This window comes from Alternaria metachromatica (genome assembly GCF_023757995.1).
Source record: "Alternaria metachromatica strain BMP 0045 chromosome Unknown scaffold_14, whole genome shotgun sequence".
Classification (NCBI taxonomy): Eukaryota; Fungi; Ascomycota; class Dothideomycetes; order Pleosporales; family Pleosporaceae; genus Alternaria; species Alternaria metachromatica.
The window spans coordinates 86,939-110,447 of NW_026055505.1; the positions used below are offsets into that span (position 1 = coordinate 86,939).

The 23,509-nt window shown below is 54.1% G+C and overlaps 11 protein-coding genes across 11 annotated transcripts; 3 read left to right on the plus strand and 8 right to left on the minus strand.

The window, feature by feature from the left end:
- Positions 1-3,822: 3,822 nt before the first annotated feature.
- On the minus strand, positions 3,823-4,403 carry NRP1 (Asparagine-rich protein (ARP protein); the record flags this gene model as incomplete). Its single annotated transcript, XM_049333266.1, has 2 exons — positions 3,823-4,049; positions 4,355-4,403. The coding sequence occupies 2 exons, from the start codon at positions 4,401-4,403 to the stop codon at positions 3,823-3,825; spliced, it is 276 nt and encodes a 91-aa protein (XP_049187442.1).
- A 99-nt stretch (positions 4,404-4,502) lies between these two features.
- J4E83_006353 (uncharacterized protein) lies at positions 4,503-5,113 on the minus strand (the record flags this gene model as incomplete). Its single annotated transcript, XM_049333267.1, has 3 exons — positions 4,503-4,570; positions 4,741-4,941; positions 5,095-5,113. 3 exons carry the CDS (start codon positions 5,111-5,113, stop codon positions 4,503-4,505), a joined length of 288 nt encoding a protein of 95 aa, XP_049187443.1.
- Positions 5,114-7,646: 2,533 nt separating this feature from the next.
- Positions 7,647-8,892, minus strand: J4E83_006354 (uncharacterized protein; the record flags this gene model as incomplete). Its single annotated transcript, XM_049333268.1, has 3 exons — positions 7,647-8,150; positions 8,201-8,662; positions 8,722-8,892. 3 exons carry the CDS (start codon positions 8,890-8,892, stop codon positions 7,647-7,649), a joined length of 1,137 nt encoding a protein of 378 aa, XP_049187444.1.
- Positions 8,893-9,625: 733 nt separating this feature from the next.
- Positions 9,626-10,108, minus strand: J4E83_006355 (uncharacterized protein; the record flags this gene model as incomplete). Its single annotated transcript, XM_049333269.1, has 2 exons — positions 9,626-9,710; positions 9,768-10,108. 2 exons carry the CDS (start codon positions 10,106-10,108, stop codon positions 9,626-9,628), a joined length of 426 nt encoding a protein of 141 aa, XP_049187445.1.
- A 738-nt stretch (positions 10,109-10,846) lies between these two features.
- Positions 10,847-14,092, minus strand: J4E83_006356 (uncharacterized protein; the record flags this gene model as incomplete). The annotated part of the gene is made up of 5 exons (XM_049333270.1): positions 10,847-11,608; positions 11,656-11,725; positions 11,892-12,107; positions 12,155-12,731; positions 13,297-14,092. The coding sequence occupies 5 exons, from the start codon at positions 14,090-14,092 to the stop codon at positions 10,847-10,849; spliced, it is 2,421 nt and encodes an 806-aa protein (XP_049187446.1).
- A 559-nt stretch (positions 14,093-14,651) lies between these two features.
- J4E83_006357 (uncharacterized protein) lies at positions 14,652-15,055 on the minus strand (the record flags this gene model as incomplete). Its single annotated transcript, XM_049333271.1, has 2 exons — positions 14,652-14,851; positions 14,911-15,055. The coding sequence occupies 2 exons, from the start codon at positions 15,053-15,055 to the stop codon at positions 14,652-14,654; spliced, it is 345 nt and encodes a 114-aa protein (XP_049187447.1).
- Positions 15,056-15,694: 639 nt separating this feature from the next.
- Positions 15,695-18,540, minus strand: RNR1 (ribonucleotide-diphosphate reductase subunit rnr1; the record flags this gene model as incomplete). Its single annotated transcript, XM_049333272.1, has 3 exons — positions 15,695-18,256; positions 18,307-18,464; positions 18,522-18,540. 3 exons carry the CDS (start codon positions 18,538-18,540, stop codon positions 15,695-15,697), a joined length of 2,739 nt encoding a protein of 912 aa, XP_049187448.1.
- Positions 18,541-18,884: 344 nt separating this feature from the next.
- On the plus strand, positions 18,885-19,696 carry J4E83_006359 (uncharacterized protein; the record flags this gene model as incomplete). The annotated part of the gene is made up of 2 exons (XM_049333273.1): positions 18,885-19,100; positions 19,148-19,696. The coding sequence occupies 2 exons, from the start codon at positions 18,885-18,887 to the stop codon at positions 19,694-19,696; spliced, it is 765 nt and encodes a 254-aa protein (XP_049187449.1).
- A 423-nt stretch (positions 19,697-20,119) lies between these two features.
- J4E83_006360 (uncharacterized protein) lies at positions 20,120-20,757 on the plus strand (the record flags this gene model as incomplete). The annotated part of the gene is made up of 3 exons (XM_049333274.1): positions 20,120-20,169; positions 20,222-20,670; positions 20,726-20,757. The coding sequence occupies 3 exons, from the start codon at positions 20,120-20,122 to the stop codon at positions 20,755-20,757; spliced, it is 531 nt and encodes a 176-aa protein (XP_049187450.1).
- A 405-nt stretch (positions 20,758-21,162) lies between these two features.
- On the minus strand, positions 21,163-21,742 carry J4E83_006361 (uncharacterized protein; the record flags this gene model as incomplete). The annotated part of the gene is made up of 3 exons (XM_049333275.1): positions 21,163-21,327; positions 21,384-21,494; positions 21,548-21,742. 3 exons carry the CDS (start codon positions 21,740-21,742, stop codon positions 21,163-21,165), a joined length of 471 nt encoding a protein of 156 aa, XP_049187451.1.
- Positions 21,743-22,378: 636 nt separating this feature from the next.
- Positions 22,379-23,005, plus strand: J4E83_006362 (uncharacterized protein; the record flags this gene model as incomplete). The annotated part of the gene is made up of 3 exons (XM_049333276.1): positions 22,379-22,394; positions 22,510-22,814; positions 22,871-23,005. 3 exons carry the CDS (start codon positions 22,379-22,381, stop codon positions 23,003-23,005), a joined length of 456 nt encoding a protein of 151 aa, XP_049187452.1.
- Positions 23,006-23,509: the final 504 nt, after the last annotated feature.

The following is a 23,509-nucleotide window of genomic DNA, read 5'->3' on the forward strand; positions in this document are numbered from 1 at the left end:
GCCCAGGCCGACGATAGAGGCTTCCTGCGAGCTTCTCCAACATAGGGCATCGTCGATGATAGGCACGATCGCGCGACGTCTCTTCGAGGGCGAGGCTAAGATCCCCTCACCCCTGACGGAGAGCTCACTCACCCCAAGGCGAAGGCCGCCGACGGAACGGCAAGCTACTGCGCGACCTTTACTGATGATTTACGGACGATCGGCTTCTTGACAGCGAGCAGTAGCGGTATGATACGCCCATGGCCGGCTTGATCACTCCCGTGGTGGCGGGCTCCTCCGCGGCGTTGAGAACGAGCTTGAAGACTTTTGCTGCCCCAAGACGGCGACTGGACACAGCAGATCTGAGGCCGATATATAAGATCCAAGAGCGACTGACAAAGGATACAGTGGTCTAGAGCAAACCTTGGGCACGCCCTGCGACCATTCCGAATCGCCGCCCCCCTCGCGCGCAACCTCCCACGAAGCCGCAGAGCGCCTCCGCCTCGATCAGTATCGCCAATGTGTCTTGATCGCAAGGCAAACACAAGGCTCGGATGAGCTGCATACGAAATGCGAGAGCGGCAACGGGCCAGACAACAGCGAGATAGATGGGGCACCCCTTGGATGAAGGGCGGCTCGACAAAACGGCGTCGAAGGCTCCAAACGCGGCAGACACCGGCGACAATCCACAGCTACAGTCGAGCGGCATATCTGCTTCTCCCGCATGCACACTGCAACCGGGGAATGCGACCAACGAATCGCGACCGGTTTGCTTGAATGGCGCGTGGTACACCATCGACTGCGGACAGCCTCAAGCTTGAGACGCCCAGCCGCACACAACCCGGGCACGAGCCTCAAGACGTTGGAGTTGGAGGACGAGGGCAGGACAGCGCGACCTGTCTCCCGTAAAGCTCGCACGACGAAGCAAGGCTACCCTCTCCACCCATCCTCAGCGGCCAAGCACCAAGCCGTCCGTGCTGAGAGTCTTCGGCAGAGACCAAGGAGGCGCAGAATCGACGCGACATCTGGAACGATGGACAGCGTCGGAACGTGTTCATCATAACACGCGACAGCCAAGATAGACCCGTTCAATGTCAGGCATAGCGAAGCCGGTCGTACTCTCGTCAGGTGGGCAAGATCCGGCTTTCGGAAGCAATGTCTTGGGGCTCAATGTCCTCATGAGCTCGGAGCGGCGATGGGCTCATCATCGCGGTTGCGCGTATCCATGGCTACGATACGTATGAGCATGCCGCGATGAGATACGAAAAGTTTGCGCAGCGTTATGCTGTTCACAGTCCGTCTTCCACGGCATGCGACGCCCTTACGACGGAATTTCGAAGACCATGGCACACAGCTTTCGACGCTGCATGCCGTGACAGTATTTCCCTAGCTCTTTCTATCGCCAGCGAGATGAACGACGATACACCAGTCTTACGGAACGATGGAAGATGAGTTGGCGAGCTTCTCGATGAAGTTTGCGAAGAAGGGGCGAAGACGTGCGGTCGGAAGTCCGGGAAGGATGACGCGCGGAAGCGAATGTGGGTCGTCATCTTCCGCCCAGCCACCGTCGACGCGCAGCCGCAGACCATCTCTTGCCATCCTCACGGGCGATCTGGCATCTCCAGAATGCTTCGCCACTATCGCCATCGACAATGAGTACATTCTGGTATGAGCCAGAGCAGGCAAACGTCAGCAAACACCCGATGATCAAGAGGGGGGTTACATACCGCTGCGAGGGTGGCAACACTCATTCGCTCACGACGCGATGCATGAGGCCCGCGGGCTAACGAAGACATGTGGTTTATTGGAGATAGATTGGAAAACTTCATGCGCATTTGAACCTCAACTCGAACCCAAGACGTCGCTCATATCCCATCGCCAAATCCGTTTCCACAAGCCGCCACAAACTTCCAACACACCGCGCCGGGGGTTCCGACGACATCTCCCACCCTTTACCATTCATACACTGTGACCTTTCGCGTTCGGCCTCTTGCTATCTTCCACAAGTCGGACTGGTAATGTGGCTCTTCGATCCATCTCTTCCGCGCGGTTGATTTGGGGTTGTCTCTAGCATGATCGCCGCTGACCATCGCGTTGTAGATGCGCTCTACGTTTCGGTTGCGATCGCGTTGTAGATGCGCTCTACGTTGCGGTTGCGATCGCGTTTGAACCAGCTCGATAGTCGGGTCAGTGGCAGGATCCCTCCCGGTTCTAATCCTTACGTCTGGAATATCCTTCCGCTTGGAATACGCCTTAGGTGCGTTGACGAACATGCGGATCTGCCACGCCGAGCACATGACGTTCTCGCAGATGCACTTCTGTTGTGCGAGGGCGGTGACGATGTCCAGTCGGCCAGCACAACAGGAGTGCGACGAAGAGACTGGATAGCGCGCTGTGCGGCGTCGATGGAGTCGAACTCGATCCGGAAGATCAGGCGCATCTCATCGTGGACAGTGTCGACATGGACGACGTTGCGAACGTTACCGAACTCCCTCGCGATCAGCTCGACCTGCTTCTTGATGTCGTCCATGTCGACACCGTCCTCGTCGGATCCTTCTTTCTTCCACGGCCGGCCAGCCTCACAACATACAACTACTTGCGCTGACGTTTGTTTGCTGCATTGTGAGGCTGGCCTTTTCGTTTATTTTGGAGACAGCGTTGGGAGCGGCGCCGCAGAGGTGCCATGCGAACCCAACACAGAACACTCCATACGGCGCTCAGTACCGAGCCCGACGGCAGTATTCTGCATCAGGTCGCAGGCGACCTGAGGCGCCAACCACCCACCGGGGGACCCGATGGGTGTGAAGGCGGCTTACACCGGCCGAAGCCTAGCAAAGTTAGCTCATGTCTTATCTGCGGTTTGGATAGGATGTTGTTTGGACGTACCGCTGCGGTGCCATGCTAAAATGTTCCGTGGATGGCATAGGCGCGAGCGATCCCTCTACAACGAACACATTCGTCCCACGAGTCTACAAAGGCGAACTCGAGGTTCTTGGGACCAATGTGCTCGTTGTAGAAGTTGCTCAAGCGCTCTACGACACCCACGGATGGAACCGGCGTTGCGGACTTGGTCCCATGTGAGGGTTGCCACGGTCTCCGTCACCGCGCCGAATGATGTCAGCGTCTTACGATTTCCCACGAAGACCAAGGCTAGAAGCTTTTACGAACGAACAACTCTGCGCAACGAGTTCAATGCCGATGGTGGATAGGGCCCCGACCTCGCCCATATCCAGTCGCCCCCAACCGAATAACTTGGGACGTCCTTGATGATACTCGGCGTTTGTAACTTTGAACTCTTCATCAGACCATGCTTGTCAGTAGCTAGACGAGAGTGTGCGAAAAGTACTCACGAGTGGCTTCTTCCGCGCCTTGCGCTTCTTCTTGCCGGAGGGACTCTGATCTCCAAGTCGGCAACAACAGCTGCACATGCGCGGCTCGCACCACAGCGGAGACAGGTGGTGTTCTTCGTGAAGTTGTGGTAACTGCCGTCTCTCTCTTTGCACGACCAGGGCGATGGTATCATTCCCCGTTCAAGCATCTGAGCCTGCGTGTCAACCTCCATCCCGTATCCTACTCGTGTCCAAAGCTATACGTCGATCCTTGGCTTTGACAGGTGGTTACTCTGAATCGCTGTCAGGAATATCGCCACGGCCAGACTTCTTGAAGCGCGGCTTGTCCTCGGCAAGCAGAAGCACTTGATCGCGTCCGTCGTATCTCTGGCCGCCGAACTTCCAGGCCACAAACTTCTCTGCGTCCTACATGATGCAGGAAGCTTTCGCGGAGGTCATCAGGGCAGCTGCATGGCGTGTTGTCGGTGCGCCAACCCCATTAGGGGAAGGCGACTTACTGCTTGCAGGTCCAGAACGCAATTGGACGTCCGCCGAATTGAGTGAACCAGCTCTCTAGTTCTGATTGGGTAGTGTCGTGGGCGAGGCCGCTCGTGTGCAGAACCTTGCTTCGCTCTGACAAGAAAGCGCGAACGTCGGCGCGAGCGTCCATCGGCTTGGTCAAGACGTCGGGGTGTCTTGTGGTATCCACAGCCGTTCTCTCCGCACTTCCAGTCTCCAGCCCTAAAGGGCACAGCGCCGGTGCCACCGCGCATATGTCCGCCACCCATTCCGTGGCCGTGGCCATGACCCATGTGATGTTGAGGGGGACCCAGCCCCGAAGGGTACAGCGCCGGTGCCTCCACGCATGTGTCCGCCACCCATGCCGTGGTCGTTTCCGGTGTGACGACCCGCCAACACGAGTTCTCTTCTGGTATCGAACTTCTTGATGGGGTATTCTCGTGTTGACGGGCCTCACGAGGACCGACTCGCGATGCAGCTGTTGTTGAGTTAGCGCTTGAGGTCGGCATTGGATCGGACAGACGTACCTCTTCGCACGACTTTGCCGTTGAACTTGCCCTCCTCGTCTTTGTACATATTGATTCGAGGCTGAGGAGGGCAAGTCCTGTTCTCTGGAACATGACAAAGAGGTTCGGCATGGCTTTCTTGTTCGGCTGCATCATGTTAGCGAGTGATCTAGAAGCTTGAGACGGTACTAACCTCGGGCTCCTTCTCGGCCTTTCGCTTCTTGCCAGCTTGCGGCTCTGGCGGTGCACAAGAGTGCGTATATATCGAAATAGCGCCATATTGTCGCACTCAACATTTGCGAACGGCCTCGGGGAGCTTGACATTTGCATGCGGCGCCTGGTGCAGCTGCCCTCTCCGTGCGACGGCAAAGAATTGGTGGTAGATGTCCATGCGGTCGTTCTCGTACTCGTCGCACGGGTACATGTAGAGGCCTCTCCGGAAGCCATGATACCAGCAGCCGTTTTCCATGTAGTTGCTGGTTTGGGTCGTTCTGACTGGCAGTGCTCCATGGCCCAGTAGAGGGGATCGTTGGGGTCGAAGTCGCTCACGCCCTGGAGGTTGAGAGATTCGGGCCATGCTTCGTGGACGATGATGTCCTCAAGGTAGGCTGCGGGTACGCTTCGTGCTTGCTCAGGCGTGGTGCCACATGCACCGCACCCCGAAGACATCACCGTTCTTGCTGAGGTCCACAATGCGGGCATGTTTCTCCTTGAGCTGGGTTAGTAAGTTCTAGTGCGGAGATTGCTAACGCAGCACATACCTTGAGCGGCGCCCGACATGATGTCTTGGAGGTGAAGTCGAAGTAGTTCTCTTCGTAGAAAACTTGGAGAGCGACTGCCTGGAACTGTCGAGAGACGAACTACTCCGACTCCACCTCATAGCGAAGCGTGTGGCGTTGATGAGCCGTCCGTTCATGCAGAGCGATTCCGCAGCCTATTCAATATTAGCAAAAGCGGGTAGATTGCTAACGCGGTACATACCTCTTCATGGGACGAGAGGATGGCAAACCCAGTTCCGGTGGGCTTGTGCTGGTCAGGAGTGCGGAGGGACCTGCCCGAAGGCGAGACTGAATAGTATGTTAGTATGCAAGAGATGGAGCAAGGTTATAAAAGAAGAGTCAAAAGGGTACTGGAGGGGAGAGAGCAAGACGTTGCCAAAGGCGGGGTTGAAGGCGCCTCGCAGCGACTTGGGGCAGGATGGGTATATCGCGCGATCCACAGTACAGAGCGCGAAGAGAGTACAGCGCTCAAGCAGGCAAGCAGTGTGAGTATGACTTACCAGGTACGTCGTCATCGAGGAGGTGGCGCACAAGCGTGCATGAGTGCACGTATTAGGCTCGAAAAAGCCTTGCGTTCGCCCGCCGGCGCTGATGATATTGTCAGAGAGTGCACGAAGAGACTTAGAGCGGAGCGAAGGATTGACTTACGTATCGTGGGGCAGACCGCTCATGTGGAGCACTTTGCTGCGCTCCGACAGGAAGCCACAAGGGCGCTGTCGAGCTCAAAAGTTTGCATATAGCTGTGGTGGTGGTGGGTGGTTGAAGAGTTGGAGGGGGAGGTCGGTGGACGAGCTTATATGGCAGCCCTGGCCAGGCCGCCAGGCTCGCAGCTAAGGCTCGCGGCCTCACGCTCACCATCACCGGGCATCAATGGATGTTCCCGATGCCCCTGACGTCGTATCAACACCGGGAAAGTTGGAGGAGCTTGCGACGGGCTTCACGGTGCTTGTCGTACTGCCCTTCGGGCTCTGGGGAGGAGGGGTGTCAAGGTATAGACAGGCTTGAGGGGAGACTCAATAACCTGGACCCTGAGCTTTCAGATAGCACTAGGGGTGAAGCAGAGGAGCAGTTGCGACCGTGCGCGGCGGCGGAGGCTCACCCCAAGGGTGTAAATCTGGGAGTGCAACTCCACCACGTCGCGAAAGAAACACCAGAAAAGTTGGAGGAGGATATCGTGAGCTCGGCGCTCCTTTTGGCACTCCCCAGAATTTTTTTGGTCTGGTGGTGGTGGAGATACAGCGTGGAGGGGGTGGGTTGCCCGAGAGTCCTCCGCAAAAACCAGCTGAGGGAGCAAAGGAACACCAAACTTTTCGCTGAGAGCTTCACATCAGGGAGCTGGCAAGCTCATGCAACACGGCAGCAGATGTCTATGAGGGTTGACAGAGTGCAGCAGCGAAGCCCTGAACCGTACCTTGCTCCTGACACTTTTTTGGACAGAATTGACAAAGTGGTTGTGGAACCGCAGCTCGGACACGGAGAAACCCTCGAGACTTGGGGGCAAATCACTGCATTGGGGCTTTGAGAACATCGAGTTGGCCGCGGAGGTGGCGGGCGGTGCAACACCAAGACCACAGCGCCGGCCTGCGGCGTCACGCCCTGGAGCAGCTACCGAACATCGAACGCCCCCGGGCTTGCCTACACCAATACCTATAGCCTCCGTTCTCCCTGGGCCAGATTGCTTATGCTACTGTAGAGCTACTGCCTCGAGAACGCGAACAGCCCACGACGATTCACCGCAAACTCAGCCCACCGAAGAGCCTGAACTCGCAATCGGCAGCAGAATCCCAGACCGGAGACATTTTGGGACGCAGATTCAAGGCCTTACAGCATGGCAATGCTACACTGCACTGTGGGACACATGTCGATAGTCGAGGGTCCAGGGTTCTGTACAAGCAGACATGAGGACGGCGAACGGCTTTGGGTTTACGAAAGGGATCATACCAGGATGGCCAGGGTACGACAACGTAGAGCTGAGATGTCATGCGGCTTTCGCAAGTCAAGGTTCAAGAATGCAAACAGTAGAGGCTTTAACAGGTGTCATACGTGGATGGGTCACAACGTCTACGTGGATACACGCAAGCACGAGCAGGATCAGCGAATTGCAATGTATGAGTCAAAGGTACTGCAGGGCTATGCAATATCCTACAAAGATCGAGTACCGAGTCGGCGAATGCATTCCTTACGAGGCTGTTGACGAGGGCAGCAAGGAGTCTACAATCCGAGTCTGATGATCGAGATATGGGTGTCATGACCGCCAGGGTTATACATGGGGATACTGGAGGTGGCAGGCAAGGCCGATATATTTAGTAGAGGCGACATGACCTTGCGGATGTCATGGTTGCGGTGACTGAAATCCTTTGTCTACAACAGGCTCCCTCGTGGTCGTTACAAGAGACATCACTTGAACCAATGTGGTATTATCTCCTTCGTGAGGTCATCATCATTCAGATGCATTCATTATGGTATCTTAACACAACTACATATCCTCGCATCATCCGTACACGGTCAGGAAGACACGCGAGCCAGCCACCCGCCTACTGCTCAACTCCTTCCATCGCATCCTCCTCGGCCATCGCCCACAACTCCCTCTCCAACCAGTTCCTCACCAGAGAAGACCCCACCGTCCCATCCTTCCAGTTCACCCTCTTCCAGCCCACCGGCGTCCCATCAAGGCCGACCGGCCACTTCTCCCAAACCTCCTCCAAGTCCTCACCATCTACACTGTACGTCCACCAGCCTCTCGCAGCAGCCCGATGGCTTCCAGCCGACTCCTCCCTGACCTGCTTCGTCTCACCATACAAGGATGTATACATCCAGTCTCCGCCCGGAGGGTGTCCGGCGGGAGGGCCACGGGTATCGCGGAGGGCGCTCAGACGCGCGATCTCGTCGTCGTAGAGACGCTTCAGAACGTGTTCGTTCTGAAGCGGTGTCAGAGAAGGGTGTGGAAGCGGCTTTTCGAGGTGGCCGATCCACAGGGGGCAGTCTGAACCCTTCTCGAACGTGAGGGACGAGATGGCATCGGCGATCTTGGTCTTGGCCTGGCTCATGTTAGTAGTGATGGTACATGTGATGGGATGGACGGACTTACCTCTTCTTCGACCACCTCAGGAGTGGGAGTCGACGTAGCACCGACAGCAGGCTTTTTGCCTACGACAGGAGGGTCTTTCCGAATACGACCTGAGTCGGGGTCGTCGATGTCGCTCTCAGAGGGACTCAAGACGCTGTCAGAGTCGGAATCTGACTTGTCGCCGTAGCCCAGAAAGGCCCTGTTGAGATGACGTCTAGTCCAGACAGGGTCGCCGCCAGCGGACAAGATGCCCTGGTGACGACGTTGTCCGTCCAGGACCCACTGCTGCTTCTTTGCCTCAGTCGCAGCCGCCTGCTCGAGCTTCTCTTGCTCTGCCTTGGCTTCGCGGTCGAAGAAGACTCTCAACCAGCACCGTTCATCGTCCGTGGCCTTGTTCGCCTGCCAAGCGATGGTGATACGTTTGGCCTTTTCTAGGTCGCGCTGCCACTGTGGCTTCTGCGCTTCCTCGATGACCTGGCCAAGCTGAAGAGGGGTTGAAGTTAGTGGCTGCTTATCCTTGAATTGAGGTAATAGTAACTTACAAAACCGACTGGGATAGGCGTCTCCTCCGGCAGCGAGGAGTACGCGAGTGCTTGGCGACGGGCGGGAGTGTTCTTGTCCTGGACAAGCTTTGCGTAGTAGGCCGCGATGTCGCGTTTGGCTTCGCCGATGGAGTTGGGCGCCCTGCGCGCTTCGCGCTTCGTGCGAGCCATTCTGAATGAATGAGGAGAGTGTATAGAAAGGTATTATACGTGTAAGAAGGAGGGGTATAGAGAATTGAGATAGAGTTGTGTTGGTGGGGTGGGAATATCGGTGGTGTTTGGGCGATGAGGGAGTTTGTGCGTTTGTCGAGAAGCCCTTTCATTTTGGCGACCACAACGCTTCCTAGTTCTTCCGTCGTCTGGTGTTTTGCTTTGGCTCTCACACGACCACCCCCGGCGGGAGATCTAGCGTGTGATCTTTCGCATCGAGTGGTCGCGCTCAGTCTCTGCTATCAGGTCAGTGGGCTGCACAATGGCGACGAGGATACATAAGAAGACTTACTAGTGATGGAGCAGTCCATGAGTTGCCTGCCTTGTTTCATGTAGGAGGGCCGGCCTCCCTGTGGTATAAGTAGTAGAGAGTGTGTGTTTGCAAAATATGCTCGCATCCACGAGACCGCCGGTCTGTTTGCCATCTTCTATCAGGCGCGGGAGAGCATGTGAAGCCAGACAATGGAATGACGTTTGCCAGGCTGACGTGATCACTCAAATTGACGCATAAGGTGAGATAAACGGTAGACAAACAGAATTGGATATGCATAGAGACATCAGGGGTATTATACAAGCGCTCATGGCGACATAAGAAATCCAATAACTCCGCGCTTCACATCATTCAACATCGTGATAAAAGGAAATAACAGCCGGCCCGGTACGACTAGTTCAAAGGATGGCGCATTAGGTCGACTTAGACATGGTCGTGTCTTCCGAGCAGCTTGCCCTTCTTGCCGAGGGCCTTAGCCTCGCCCTGCTTGATCTTCGCAAGTCTCGCCCTGTATACTCATCAGTAACCACTCAACATCGTATCCATTGCCCAGGGTAGTACTTACTCCTCAGCAGCCTCACGCTCCAAACGATGAACATGCTCCCGCGCCTCCCTCACAGCGTTCTTGGCGACAAAGAGCGCACGGTCAGCGTCCCTCTCCGCAGCCTCAGCAGTCATCAAACTCTGCTTAGCAGTCGCAATGCTAGGGTCTCCGGAGCCACGGCTGAACATGCCAGATGTACGCTTAGGGGACGAGGTGTATGTCGTGGTGGTGCGGCTAGTGGAGCTGCTATGGCGCGAATCCCTGTACGAAGGGGAAGAAGAGCGACGCCGAGAGAACATGGAGTGTTTCTGAGGAGGAGCAGGAGGAGGGCTGGGCTCCCGCTTGGATCCGAAGAGAGGCATGTTGTTGGTTTGGTGTAGGAGTTATGAGAAGCTTCAAGATGGTCGATACAAGATCTGTACTGCAGGATGCGTGCTTAGCTAGACGTTGGAGATGATAAAGTCTGGAGATTTAGAGTTGAAGATTCGGAACGTGCATGCCGGGTCTTATATGTGAAGTCCTCCCTGTCATAGCGCTCCTCCGTCGTGTCTTCCCAGCTGTCTGTCAAAGTCGCGAAAGCAGGGTTCGGGAACCTGCATTGCGTGACGTCAATGCCCCAAAGCAGGGGGTGATCTGCGCCTCCAACATCACAGAAAGCAGCCGCATCGTCATCGCTAATCTACGAGATGTATTGGGGACCAAAAAAAACGGGTATTGCGAAACGTTCATCGCGATATTGTAAATTGATGCTTAGCGTGGTGTTGAAGTTTGTTGTGGGTCTGTGAGTACGCGTCCTGCGCCGGATCTGGTGCCGGAGGCACTTGGTGTACCGGACTTGAGGAAAGCTAGTGAGCTTAACGAGACTCCAACTTCAAGAAACTTGGTGCCGATTGAACCGGAAAAGACAAGAATAGTCTTCGTCAAGTCTTATTCTCGGCGATGCGACAATGCATGTGCTCGTTGGCAGCAAGTGATGACAATGTATTCCAAGATTCTGTCTAACAAGGTCGGTGACCCCCACCGGCCTTCTGCGCCATGCACATGCAACGTGTATACCAAAACGCCACCCAATGCTCGCTGTATATATGATACAATATAGATCAACTACATTTGGCCCCTTCACTATTCCCCATCATCGTTTTGCTGGTAGTCTTAATGATGCTGATGACCATAACGATACCTCCAAATGCCGCAACAGCCCCAGCCAAGTACGTCTTCCAGCTTCTTTGGCTCAGCTTCATGTAGCAAAGAGGCGGCAGAATGAAGGCTAATGCGCATGCAGATGTTGCGCCGAACAACTCGAACACTATACCGAGATCGCAAGTAAGGAGGGAGAGTGTGAGGGCGGAGACGACGAGCGAGGTCGTGAAGATAAGATGGCGGTTCGGGTGGTACGGCTCGTCTGGAAACCAATAGTTGGTCATGACTTCTCGACATACAAAGGCTTCGAGCGGAAGCGTAGTAAGCATGTTGAGGCCGAAACACAGTCGCGCAATATTGACCATGAGGTTATCATTCGGAAAGTTATTCAGCACGTTGCCGAGGGTTTTGTCTCCGAAGGTCAAGTAGCCTGTTAGAGCCATGACAAGACATGCGACCAGAGATATGCTGGTGCTGTAGTGTGTAACGCGTGTAAATCGATCGATCGTAGGTTTGCGGAGGGAGCCGTAGATGAGGAGGCTGTTGTGGTGGCAGACGAAGGCGAAGGCGATGACGCCAATTGCTTCGAAGATGCCGGGTCGGATGATAAGGTTGCCGCGAAGTTGGCCCTTCAATTCGGCGGGTACACGGAAGGCTTGCGTGACTACGGTCACTATGATGATGGTCATACTGACCAGTGCTAAACCGCTAGCTTTGGCCAGCTACAAATTGTCAGCCCAAATAAGGCGTATAGGTCTAGATTCCGTACCTTTGATATGTCCCGATATAGCGACAGTGGAAATGATATGCCAAGAATGAGCAGAATCATGATGGCCCGTCTATTAGTCAGTAGCCAGAGAAACGGCATGTCCGCTAAGGAAGGGAACATCGAATCCAAGACCCTTGGTATTGTATCTCCGACTACGACGCAGAACGCGACCATGCCACCAAAAGCGCTGTATGTTGTCAATACCCCTGCTGCCACAACTCGTAGGGTGAACATACAAGAGCCATTGCGCGAGAGATATCGCTATCAACCCCGATTTGCCGAAGCAGTGTTGTACCGTGGCTTGAAACGAATCGGTGCCGCTGAGCTTGGAGTTTATAACGATGAGTCGTATGGTCCAGTCTACCACGATGGTAAGGCCGATGAGGAGGGCGGTGCCTGTCACGAGGCCTGCGTTTCGAACAGCGTACGGTTGGCCGATGATACCAGCTCCTCTGCTTTGTGTCAGCCCCATTCCATAGTTGCTTATCTGGCGGCATACATTATACTGTTTGCCATGTTCATGAACGCGCTCCGCATCCCGCTCCGTGGTCGCGCATTCTCGAGATGGTCTTCCGGGTTGAAGGATTCTTCGGCGACTGTGACGCTCGGCGCCTCAATTCCAGTAAGCAGAGGAAGCCGCTGCGTTCTTTCTCGCCCATCGCCGCCATCCAAGTAGTCGTCTCCATCTAGCTCAAGCCAGTCGCCGCCGCCGTTATCCCCATTCATGCTCCTCCTGGGTTCCTCGAAGCGCACCCGATTTGGCGTTCTCGGTGCGCCATCGGGCCGGGCTTGTGCGAACGACGACTGCCGCTTAATGTTGCCATTCGGGCGTGACCCGGGTGGTGCTGGAGACACGGAGGTGGTTCGCGATGACGAGGGCGATGGAGACAGGTGTCGCGGACTTGCTTTGCGCTCGTGTTCGGGTTCTGAGTCGCTGTCGGAAGGATGCTCATGCAGGAGCTTCTGGCTTTCGCTCATCGTGGCATTGTCGAAGTTCAGGGAGGTTTGCAGCTTGAATGATCGTCGACATGTCATTCCCGACTTCTGACATCGGACATTGGACCCCTGTTCCGCCACTAGATCGTATGTGGCCTAGTGCTCATCGTCACTTCCGGCGAGAATTGTGGGGTGGATTTGGCTGAGCAATAGAACATCCTCCTTGTACGTGTTCGATCATTCGCATTGCCCTATATATGCTACCTATGTTTGAGTTCGCTCAAGCTCAAGCCTCCGATTGTCCCCGATGCATCTGTTATGAGATCCTTCAATGCTACTCTCAGGTTACATGGATGTTTCGCGCGAGGTAAATGGTACCATTCCGGCGAGTTCATACTATGCACCTGACCGCAAAGTGTGCTGAAGCTCATATCGCGGAACGGGACCTCAGGTCGAGGCTGATCAAGACTCAGACGGCTTAGTTCCTTCATCAGACTGCCGAGAAGAAAGGAGCTACATAGAAAGGAGATGTGAGAATCGTCCGTGTACGGGCAAGTATAATCTGTCTGACGATATATCTCAAGACGCTTGTAGACGCCCTCAAGGAGAGACTCAATTGCCAGGCGCCGTCTCGAGTCGATTTCATCTGTCGTGTGTAAGGACATGCCCAGGTATCTGACTATGGCGATTTGTAAATCAACATACCTGATACTCTGGCAGGAATAGGGAGATCCAACGTCGGGAAGGACTCAGTTATCTGCCTAATGGATGTGGCCGTGGTGTTCCTGAATTGCTGTTCCATATCAAACACCCATGCAACCCAGATCCACAATACCAGATCTCTACCGTGCATTTGATGTATAGGTATAGGTGTCTTTGTAAGCTCCTGGATCCACATCTCAGTAAACGTCTCGAGAGTCTCCCCGAAGTTGTAGTAGTCCTCAAGCACAGCAATTTTGGCGAGCATTTCCAATGACTGCTTTCGTGGAATCAGCTTATTGCGACCATGAACGATTCGCAAAACAACAAGGAAGGCTTCGGCATCCCAATCGTGAGCCGTTGTGTGGTAAAGACCATCGGCTTCGTTGCGAACAGACTCGGCGAACCCGTCCTGTGCTAGCATTCGCTTGAATGTGGCCGACGCAAGTATCAGGTGGCGTGATGACACATGGTAATGGATTGACTCCTCTTCAGGCTCTTCCGGTAAGATTGGTGACGGCGTATAATGCACACCAGAGGACGGCTCTGCAAGCGCGGTGGAGCCTTCATCCAAGGTATACATACTGCTATCTTCAGGTGTCTCGACAAGTGCAGGTTCTTGACGAGGTGAAGGTGAGGGAGGCTGTGGATGATCGACGTCATCTGGCGGTACTGGCACTTCAGACATGGTTGGACTTCGTCGTTCCTCCTCCAGTTCGCAAGGTGCAAATACCTTGCACGGATTCTTGAGCACAATGACTGTATCCGGATCCGGATCGATGATGTGAACGATGGGTGCCATGACTGTTCTTGAGAATATGTAGCGAGATGAATGGAAATATGTTGAACAAGCAAATTAACTGGAAAGGTGGGCGTCGAAGTGAGGTAGTTGAGAAAGGAGATATTGAGCTGTCGGTCGAGAGTTGAAGTAGACTGTCGCTTCCATATCGCTTCCACACACTGCGCATCCATTACGTTGATCTGCGCATGATGTCCAATAGTACATGCAGAATCAGCTATCAGTGCGGAGTCGTGCAGCGATGTGTTTGCTGTTCAGCGCCAAAACAACGGAAGTGATGTATCATTGGAGGCTCGCGTTACACAACGCCACCGAGCTGCATGGCCAATACATGTGGGATAAGACATGCATGCAGAGGACGGAATACGGTGCGAGGAATGATTTAATGAGACCATCTAGTCCTGCGAGCGCGCAACCGACAAAGGCGTAGTGTAGTGGCTTGAGATTCTGGAAAACTGCATGGGGAGATGCCAGTTTGGCGGCTAGCTATGAGATGCGCAACTGCCATTGGCAGAGGTCATGACTATGTCTTCCTTCCTATCCTCTCCTCCTCCAACTCGCCCTAAAGCGCCTTCCTAACCGCACTCTTAAAAGGAATAATCTGCATATCCTCCAAATTCCACACACCCTCTTTAACATAAACATCCTGCTTCAACCTCTCCACAACCTCCTCCCTCGTCTTCGCACCAATGAGGCACGCTGAGCCTTTCATCTTGGGTGGGCCTGTATCGCCTTCTTTGATGGGTTCCTCGAGCATCGCTCCTACGAACATCTAGCATTAGCTTTACCCTCTCTCGTACAAGGGAGGGAGGTAAGCATACCACCCCACAACCACATATCCTCCCTATCCGCCCTCAACCCCTCGAGATGTTTCGGACGAGCCGCAATCCGTTTCTGCAACGCATCCTTATGATCAGGCACGATGATGAGCCATTCTTGTAGTGGAGCGGTGGAAGACGATGCCATTGTGCGTTGGTATATCTTCGGTACGAGGCGTGTTTGTGTTGCGAGCGTAGATGCGATGACGGGGCGGAAGGTGCGGAGGGCAAACATATGTCTCTTGGAGCAAGACGGTGGGCGTGTGGGGCTGCGGTAGTCGGAGCGTGGCAGTGAGAGCGGGAAAGCTACGAGAAGGTGCGCGTGTTAGCTTCTTGGTTGAGGGAATTGAGTGGAGAAAGATGCTTACGATGTGCAGTACTTCAAAATGTGTTTATAGAGGTACGCCGAGTAGTATGTACTTCCAAGGGCGCGTGCTGGTTGTACTGCTGTAGGGCGCAATGTGGGGAAGATGTAGCTTCCTGTTCGGAATTAAGCCGCGGCTTTCGGAACGTAGCACGCTAGTGTTGGAGCGTGGGGAACTGAGGACATCACGGTGGGCAGACACATGTGCATGTGTGGGAAAAGTGTGTTCGAAAGAACGTTGTGTTCGCTACATACATTATGACTTGACAATAAACACATCCAACTCATGAGCTCGTACCCCCTTGCGTTAATCCAAGCGTACCTACGCGTAAAGACCGCCAACGCCGAAAACAAGCGGAAAGACCATATGCGTAAGAGCGCTGCTCTTACCTAAACCAGCCCTGCAAATGTACATTGCGGTGCTTAACCACTGCACATGACGCAGGACTCAGGGTTCTCTATCGAGCAAGCAAGGGCGGCTTCAGCATAGATGTCACCATCCCGGTCCTCGCTGTCATCCTTGGAGTCCTCATCTTGTTTGTCCTTCCTGGTGATCTCCTCGTCCGGCTTGACGGCTGCATCAGCAGCTACCATCTTTGGGCTCGCGCCCTCCTCCACATCGGCCTTGAAAGGCTTGCTTGCGAGAGCGTTGCGGGTCTCTGTGACAGGCGTTGCGGTGGCCTCTGGGGTGGCATCTGGGGTGGGAACACCGTTTTCCTCCTCTTTCTTCTCCTCACCGTTGGTAGGCTTGGTGGCATACATTGGGCGAGGTGCTGAGGATGGGGTTTGAGAAGCAGTGACAGGTGAGTGTCGAATAGCCTCAGGCTGGAAACCCGGTTGCTTTCGTACCTTGGGCAGAGCACGAGCAACGTTGGTGTCTACGACGTTGAGGGCCTCTTGGTCGACAGTAAACTGGATAGGTGCTGAAGCAGCCATGGTACGGAGGTAGTACATGCCAGTCTTGAGGCCAGCCTTCCAGCCAGCAAAGTGCATGGAAGTGATCTTACCCATGGTAGGCTCCTTCATGTGGATGTTGAGAGATTGGGACTGGTCAATGAATGCACCACGGTCAGCGGCCATCTCAATGATCCTCTTCTGCGAGATCTCCCACACGGTCTTGTAGAGCGTCTTGGTCTCCTCGGGGATGTTGGGAATCCTGGCAATTGAACCGCCGTCAGCGATGATACGGTTCTTCATGTTCTCAGACCAGAGGCCCATGTCGACGAGATCCTTGAGCAACCATGGGTTGACAACCTGGAACTCACCCGCGAGCACACGGCGAGAGTAGATGTTGGATGTGTATGGCTCGAAGCACTCGTTATTGCCCAGAATCTGTGATGTAGACGCAGTTGGCATAGGCGCAATGAGCAAGGAGTTGCGTACACCGTGCTCAGCGATCTTTGCCTTCAAGGCAGCCCAGTCCCAAAGGTCCGTAGGTTCGACACCCCACATGTCATACTGCAGTTGACCCTGAGAGACGGGGGATCCCGGGTAGGTCTCGTAGGGACCAAGCTCCTTTGCGATATCGCATGAGGAAGTGAGAGCAGCGTGGTAGATGGTCTCGAAGATCTGAATGTTGAGCTTCCTCGCTTCATTGGACTCGAAAGGCATGCGGAGGGCAAGGAAGGCATCAGCGAGACCCTGGACACCCATACCGATGGGTCGGTGGCGGAAGTTGCTGCGGCGTGCCTCTTCGACTGGGTAGTGGTTGACCTCGATGATCTTGTTCAGGTTGCGGGTGACGACCTGTGTGACTTCGTGGAGCTTCTTGAAGTCAAACTCGCCACGCTTGTAGTCGACGAAGGAAGGCAGGGCAAGAGAAGCCAAGTTGCAAACGGCAACCTCATCAGGAGCAGTGTACTCGACGATTTCGGTGCACAGGTTGGAGCTGCGGATGGTACCGAGGTTCTTCTGGTTGCTCTTGCGGTTGCAAGCATCCTTGTAAAGCATGAAGGGGTTACCAGTCTCGGTCTGAGCCTCAAGGATGGCATACCAGAGCTTCTGGGCACGGACAGTCTCACGACCCTTGTTCTGCTTCTCGTAGCTCTCGTACAGAGCCTCAAACTCATCACCATAGACATCGGCAAGGCCGGGGCACTCGTTGGGGCACATGAGTGTCCAGTTTCCATTGTCTTGGACACGCTTCATGAACAGGTCGGGAATCCATAGAGCGTAGAAAAGGTCACGAGCACGGACCTCCTCTTTGCCGTGGTTCTTGCGCAGGTCGAGGAAGCCGAAGACGTCGGCGTGCCACGGCTCGAGGTAGATGGCGAAAGCACCGGGACGCTTGTTGCCACCTTGGTCGACATAGCGAGCAGTGTTGTTGTACACACGGAGCATAGGGATGAGACCGTTGGATGTTCCATTGGTGCCACCAATGTATGAGCCAGTAGCACGAATGCGGTGGACGTTGAGACCAATACCGCCGGCAGTCTTGGAGATCAACGCACATGTCTTGAGTGTGTCGTAGATACCGTCAATGCTGTCCTCCTTCATGTCGATGAGGAAGCATGACGACATTTGTGGCGATGGTGTACCCGCGTTGAACAGTGTGGGCGAGGCGTGTGTGAAGTACTTTTGAGACATGTAGTCGTAGGTCTCGATGGCCTTCTCAATGTCGGCTCCATGAATGCCGACAGCGACACGCATAAGCATGTGTTGTGGGCGCTCGGCGACCTTGCCGTTGATGCGGAGGAGATATGAGCGCTCAAGCGTCTTGAAGCCGAAGAACTGGTAGTTGAAGTCGCGGTCGTAGACTATAGCCGAGTTGAGCTCGTCGGCGTTGTCCATGATGATCTTGTAGATGTAATCAGAGATCATGGGTTGGCGGGTGTTGTTCTTGGGGTTGACATAGTTGTACAGCTCTTCTACAACGACAGAGAATTGCTTCTGTGTCTGCTTGTGAAGATTTGATACGGCGATACGCGCAGCGAGGATGGCGTAGTCGGGATGTGTGGTGGTCATGTATGCTGCTGTCTCGGCGGCCTGTCGTCTGTTAGCCACTGGAAAGACATTCAACTCATCGAAAGCCGTACCAAGTCGTCTAGCTGGACGGTGTTGACACCCTGGTAGACACCAGAAATGACCTTCATGGTGATGGCGGCGGGGTCAACATGGTCCGGGTCGAGGCCGTAACACAGCCTTGAGACTCGTGCTGTGATCTTGTCGAACTGCACGCGTTCCTTGCGTCCATCTGAAGTCAATCGTTAGTGGTGAAGATTTGAGGCGGTGAAGGCAAAGCAGTACATACCACGCTTGAGGACGAACATGTTGAATTAGAAGAGTAGTGGGGGGTATATGTGTGGGTATCGTGAAGAGGATGTATTGAGGAGAGTGCAGGAGTGAGGGGTGGGTGGACGCAGGGACACTTATAACGCGTAAAGAGAAGAAACGCGTCCCGTCGCGTTGCTTGGGTCACGGATCCGTTTAGTGCTAAAGTGGCTGATTGCATAAGCAGAGCAGGCGTGGGCAGGGATGTGGAGTCGGGGAAGCGACCGCCGATGCCCGAACTTTTCGCGGGCGACAGTATCGCGGCGTGCAAGAGGTTGAGGTAGAGCAGCAACATCAAGATCCTCCACGCCCTTCCCGGCCTACACAGAACCAATTGCCCGTCATGGCAGGCGGTCACATGAAATATCGCCACCTCAGTCGGTCGTCGTCGCATCGTCAAGCGCTCCTGCGGAACCTCGTCACATCGCTCTTCAAGCACGAAACCATAGCGACAACATGGCACAAGGCGAAGGAGGCACAGCGGTTAGCGGAGAAGCTGATTACCCTCGGAAAGAAGAACACGGAAGCGACACGGCGGAGAGCGACACAGATCTTCTATGTACGAACCCCAATGGCTTGTCCCAGAGCGCGTACTGATAATATCAGGAACCAAATGAGATGGTACCCAAGCTATTCGGCCCCATAAGAGAGCGCTACGAATCCAGACCCGGCGGTTACACTCGAGTACTCCGCGTCGAGCCCATGAAAGAAGACCAAGCCGAATCCGCCATCCTCGAACTCGTAGACGGACCAAGAGACATGCGCTTCGCCATGACCGCAAAGACACTAGCAAGGAGACCAGCAAACTTAGGCCTGACACCAGGAATCACAACACACGTCAAGAAGGTCACACAATTCCGCAAGGACGGCGTAGATGGCTTGCGGGACATGGTTGAGAGGTTACGGATACTACACTCCACAGGTCTGGACAAGAGGACATTGCCCGCGCCTAAGAAGGTGTACCCAGAGATTGAGATGAAGAGGACCATGCATTACCCTGAGGAGGTGGATATGGGCAAGGCCCCGAACAAGGTCGTTGGACCAGCAAAGCAGCAGTACATGGTAGAAAGGAGCCGAAGGTTACAGCAAGAGAAGGAGGAGCGCACAAGGGCGCATAAGGAGAAGATGGAGAAGATGAAGAAGGTCAAGGCGTAACATGTCAATTTGAAAGCGAGGACGTTATCCCGCGAAGCCTCTGTAGCAAATGTGTAAATGTACAACAAACAGACGTTCAATACGACTTCCACGCGGATTGGTCAAGCAACTTTCGAGCAAGCTTTGTGACGCAACGTACGTCTTTAAAACAGGGCGGGTGATCACAAGCCCCTTAGGAAACTCAGTGCAACTGCCTCACCCCGTTTGTAATTTGCTCCTACACGCGCTCGAGATGCCGAGGTGACCCAGATCTCGAAGTCTGATATGTCGTAGTGAAGGATCCCCTCACTGGACTTAACGCCGCAGTGACCACGACATCAACTCTAAGACGAGGCTGCCTAGGTGTATATAAAGCCGACTTTCGCGCGCTTGTCTCCCTTCCTCTCTCCTTTATCCTCTATATACCATCTACTCAGTAACAACATGTCGGCCAGTAACCAGCAAAAGCAGTCACAGACACAGCCCCGAATATCGTAAGTCATTATATCCGAGTACTAGTACTACCCAAGATGCTAACCTCGATAGAGCACCTAACACCGTCATGGCTGAGATCGTTGTTGGACCCAAGGCAAAACGCTTCACTGTGCACCTCAACCTTATTGTCTACTACTCGCCCTTCTTTCTCGCTGCCCTGAAAGGTCCCTTCAAAGAAGCCAAAGACAAAGTCGTCACCCTGCCTGACACTGAAGCGAACATCTTCGAGCTGTTCGCCAACTGGTTGTATCGTCAACGTTTCCCCACAGAGGCCGACTCTCCGCAGCTACTCGCGCTCTACCACCGCGACGAAGACGCCAACTTTCGATTTGACCGGCTTGTTAGGCTCTACGTCTTCTCCGACAAATACGACGTTCCTAAGCTCAAGCGGCAGTGTCTGGATACGATCTTCGAGTATCTTGTCGATGAGGATCTACTACCAGATCTTTCCCACGTTGTCTACGCAGTCAAGAACTTAGATGATGAGGATCCACTTCTACGTATGATCATCGATTGCTTCTGCTACTGGAGCGGGAGTGACTGCTGGGTGGCTAGCCGGATCGAAATGTTACCGGCTCCGTTTCTAGCGAGGATTATGGGCCAATTTGTCGACTTTCGACATGGTGGGCTCGATTCAGTTGATGAACCTGACTTATGCGACTATCATTGTCATGCAACGAATGGAGAGAGGGGGGCATGCGAGTACAGGCGGGAACGGGAGGAGGAGGCGAGCGAGATGATGAAGGATTGAGGATTGAGAGAAGCTCTGGTGGGTTCCTGGAGATGATGATCGGATGAGCTGGAGTTGCGAGGTGTTTTACGACATGGAGGTCTACTTGGCGAGAGTAATAATCTGGAGTATTGGAGTTGATTGGCTATTTCTGTATTTCGAATTGGCGGGTAATGGTACAGCGACGAAGGAAAGGCCTGTTTGGCGAGGGTATTCGGACGCGTTGTTCTTTCGAACACAAGATAGACTGCTTTTCTTAGAATCACACACTTGTAAAAACCCCATTTTGATAGTCGACGACAATTGCCTTCTCGAGTGCCGATGCTGCTGCCTCCTTGAACGTCTTGTGGACTGGATCGTCATTAACGTAATAATCACGGTCTTCGATGGAATGGAACTGCAGGACAAAAGCGTGGCTGATGCCGTTCTGTTCGAGAAGGTCAGACGGTTGACGATCTCCAAACTTCGATCGGCGCTGAATACCTGCAGATTCTCAGTCGAGATATCCTTCCCTCCCGAGATCGAAACAATGTACGGCCTGAGCGTAGTTGGATGTATGCATGTTTTCTTCAGCCCAAAGAATTGCGCAATCACCTAAGAAGTGGTCTCAGCGTCGCTCATCAGCGTGGGTCTTGCGCGCGTCTAACCTCCTTGACAGCGAACTTGCTGGTGCCGTCTTTGAACTGGAACAACACGATATGCGTGGTGTAGGGTATGACTGGCCCATACGGGCCGAAGAAGTACTCGGCGAGCGAGTGTCCCACCGTCCGCGAGAAAAGTATAAGGCCTGTCGCGAGAAGCAGGCAAACAACGAGCCCGAAGGCCTTCTTTGGTATCATCATGCCGCTAGGAGATAGCTCCGTGGAGCGCGTGAAGTTGGCAGTGGTTCAATTCAAAAGCAAATCTATGCGCGCACTTTGCTGCAAGACAGCAGCGGAAGCGCATTGGCAGAGGTGCGACAAGGATAGAGGGAAAATCATCCCCCTCCCCGACGCAAAGGCAAGGTGTACCTGTCGACGAACCGAGGGGGATGCGAGCGCTAAATCCTGGAAGCACACAACCCGCAGCCGCAAATTGCTGGCAGATGGGGTAGTGGGTCCGAGCTCCCTGCTCACTCCACTTCCCAAGTGACGTACCTGAGTGAGAGACGCGCGAAGGAAGCACGTCGAAAGTCGAAAAGCCAGTCTTTGGCCGTGCTGTGGCCATGCTAAAGTTGCTATGGCGTACAGTCCAGGCCCGCACGAGGGCAAGTGGATGGAACTTGCATCAATTGGGACGGGCTGAGCCAGGTTCTGGTTCGATTGTCCACGATTGAGTGGGGCCTTGGCATCTACGTCATACGAATGTCAGGTGCAGGCCCTCGCTGCGGCTGCGACTACAAAAGAGCTCGTCTTCCTGGTCTCCTGCAAACCATCACCACAAGCAAACTCACTTTACTCTCCCCATAACCTCATCCCAAACCACACACTACCATCACAATGGCCTCCCTACACTGTAAGCATTCACTCAGTCCACGTTCTAGCTGCTGCCCGCACTTGCACGAGCAATTGCGCACTATATGACAGCTTGAGCATCGCAATTGAAGAGTTTGACTAACAAATCATCTCAGACCTTCCTCCCGTCAAGCCCTCTGCCATCGCCCTCGGCACGGCCTTCAACCACGCCGTCTCCCTCGCTGTCCTCGGCCCCGTCTTCGGTGACGCATACCGCCGCGCACAGCAGGCCAACTCCAAGGAGGAGTACTTCCACAGCAAGGAGGCCGCTACCGCCGCCGCATCGTGGGGTAGCTCCGTCCTCGGCTCTGGTATCCAGGCCTACGGTGTCGGTGCTCTGATCAACGCTACCGGAACTCTCACCTACAAGGGTGCTGCTTACCTCGGCTCCCTGATCTTCTTCGCCTCCGCCGCTCCCTCCGTACGTCATCCCACGTGTCAACCAAATTCCGCAAGTATCCACTAACATGTCAACAGATTGTCTCCCAGGTCGTCACCGAGAAGCGCCCCATGGACACCATCGCCATTGGTGCTCTTGCCCGCGTTCTCGAGACCGTCGGTCTCAGCATGTTCCTCACCTACTGGGGAACCCGCACCAACCCCTTCGACTAAGCGTCTCGCCCCATAACGGCAGAGGAGTTTAGGGATTCTCATCTTTGGCGGTTTAGATTGATGCTTCAGTCAGCGAATGATGCAGATGATATGAGCTAGCAAAAAGCTTGATAAAGGGCTTGCTTCTTACGATGTAATATACCTCAATGAAGGAAATAATTCATGCAGTCATCTTGATTATGCAATTGTGATGACGTCTTGTTCGTGCTTTCATGAACGTGCTTGTGACACACATCCATGAAGTAATGTCCTTGAGTCTCGGTAATATTTAGCACATAGCCCTATCCTGGCATACGAACGCTGCTCAGACTTATTCTGTGAGGTGCCATGTGTCTTTCTTTTGAACTCGTTGCGTGCATGGAGACGTTAATACATTCAAGCACAACCTTCGTCATTCCCATATTCTCGCATGACATAACAACAGAACCGACAAAAATCTTAGTGATCGAAGACAAGCTGTGATGCAAAATATCCATCCAACTTGCTTTCCATGACATTGACGAC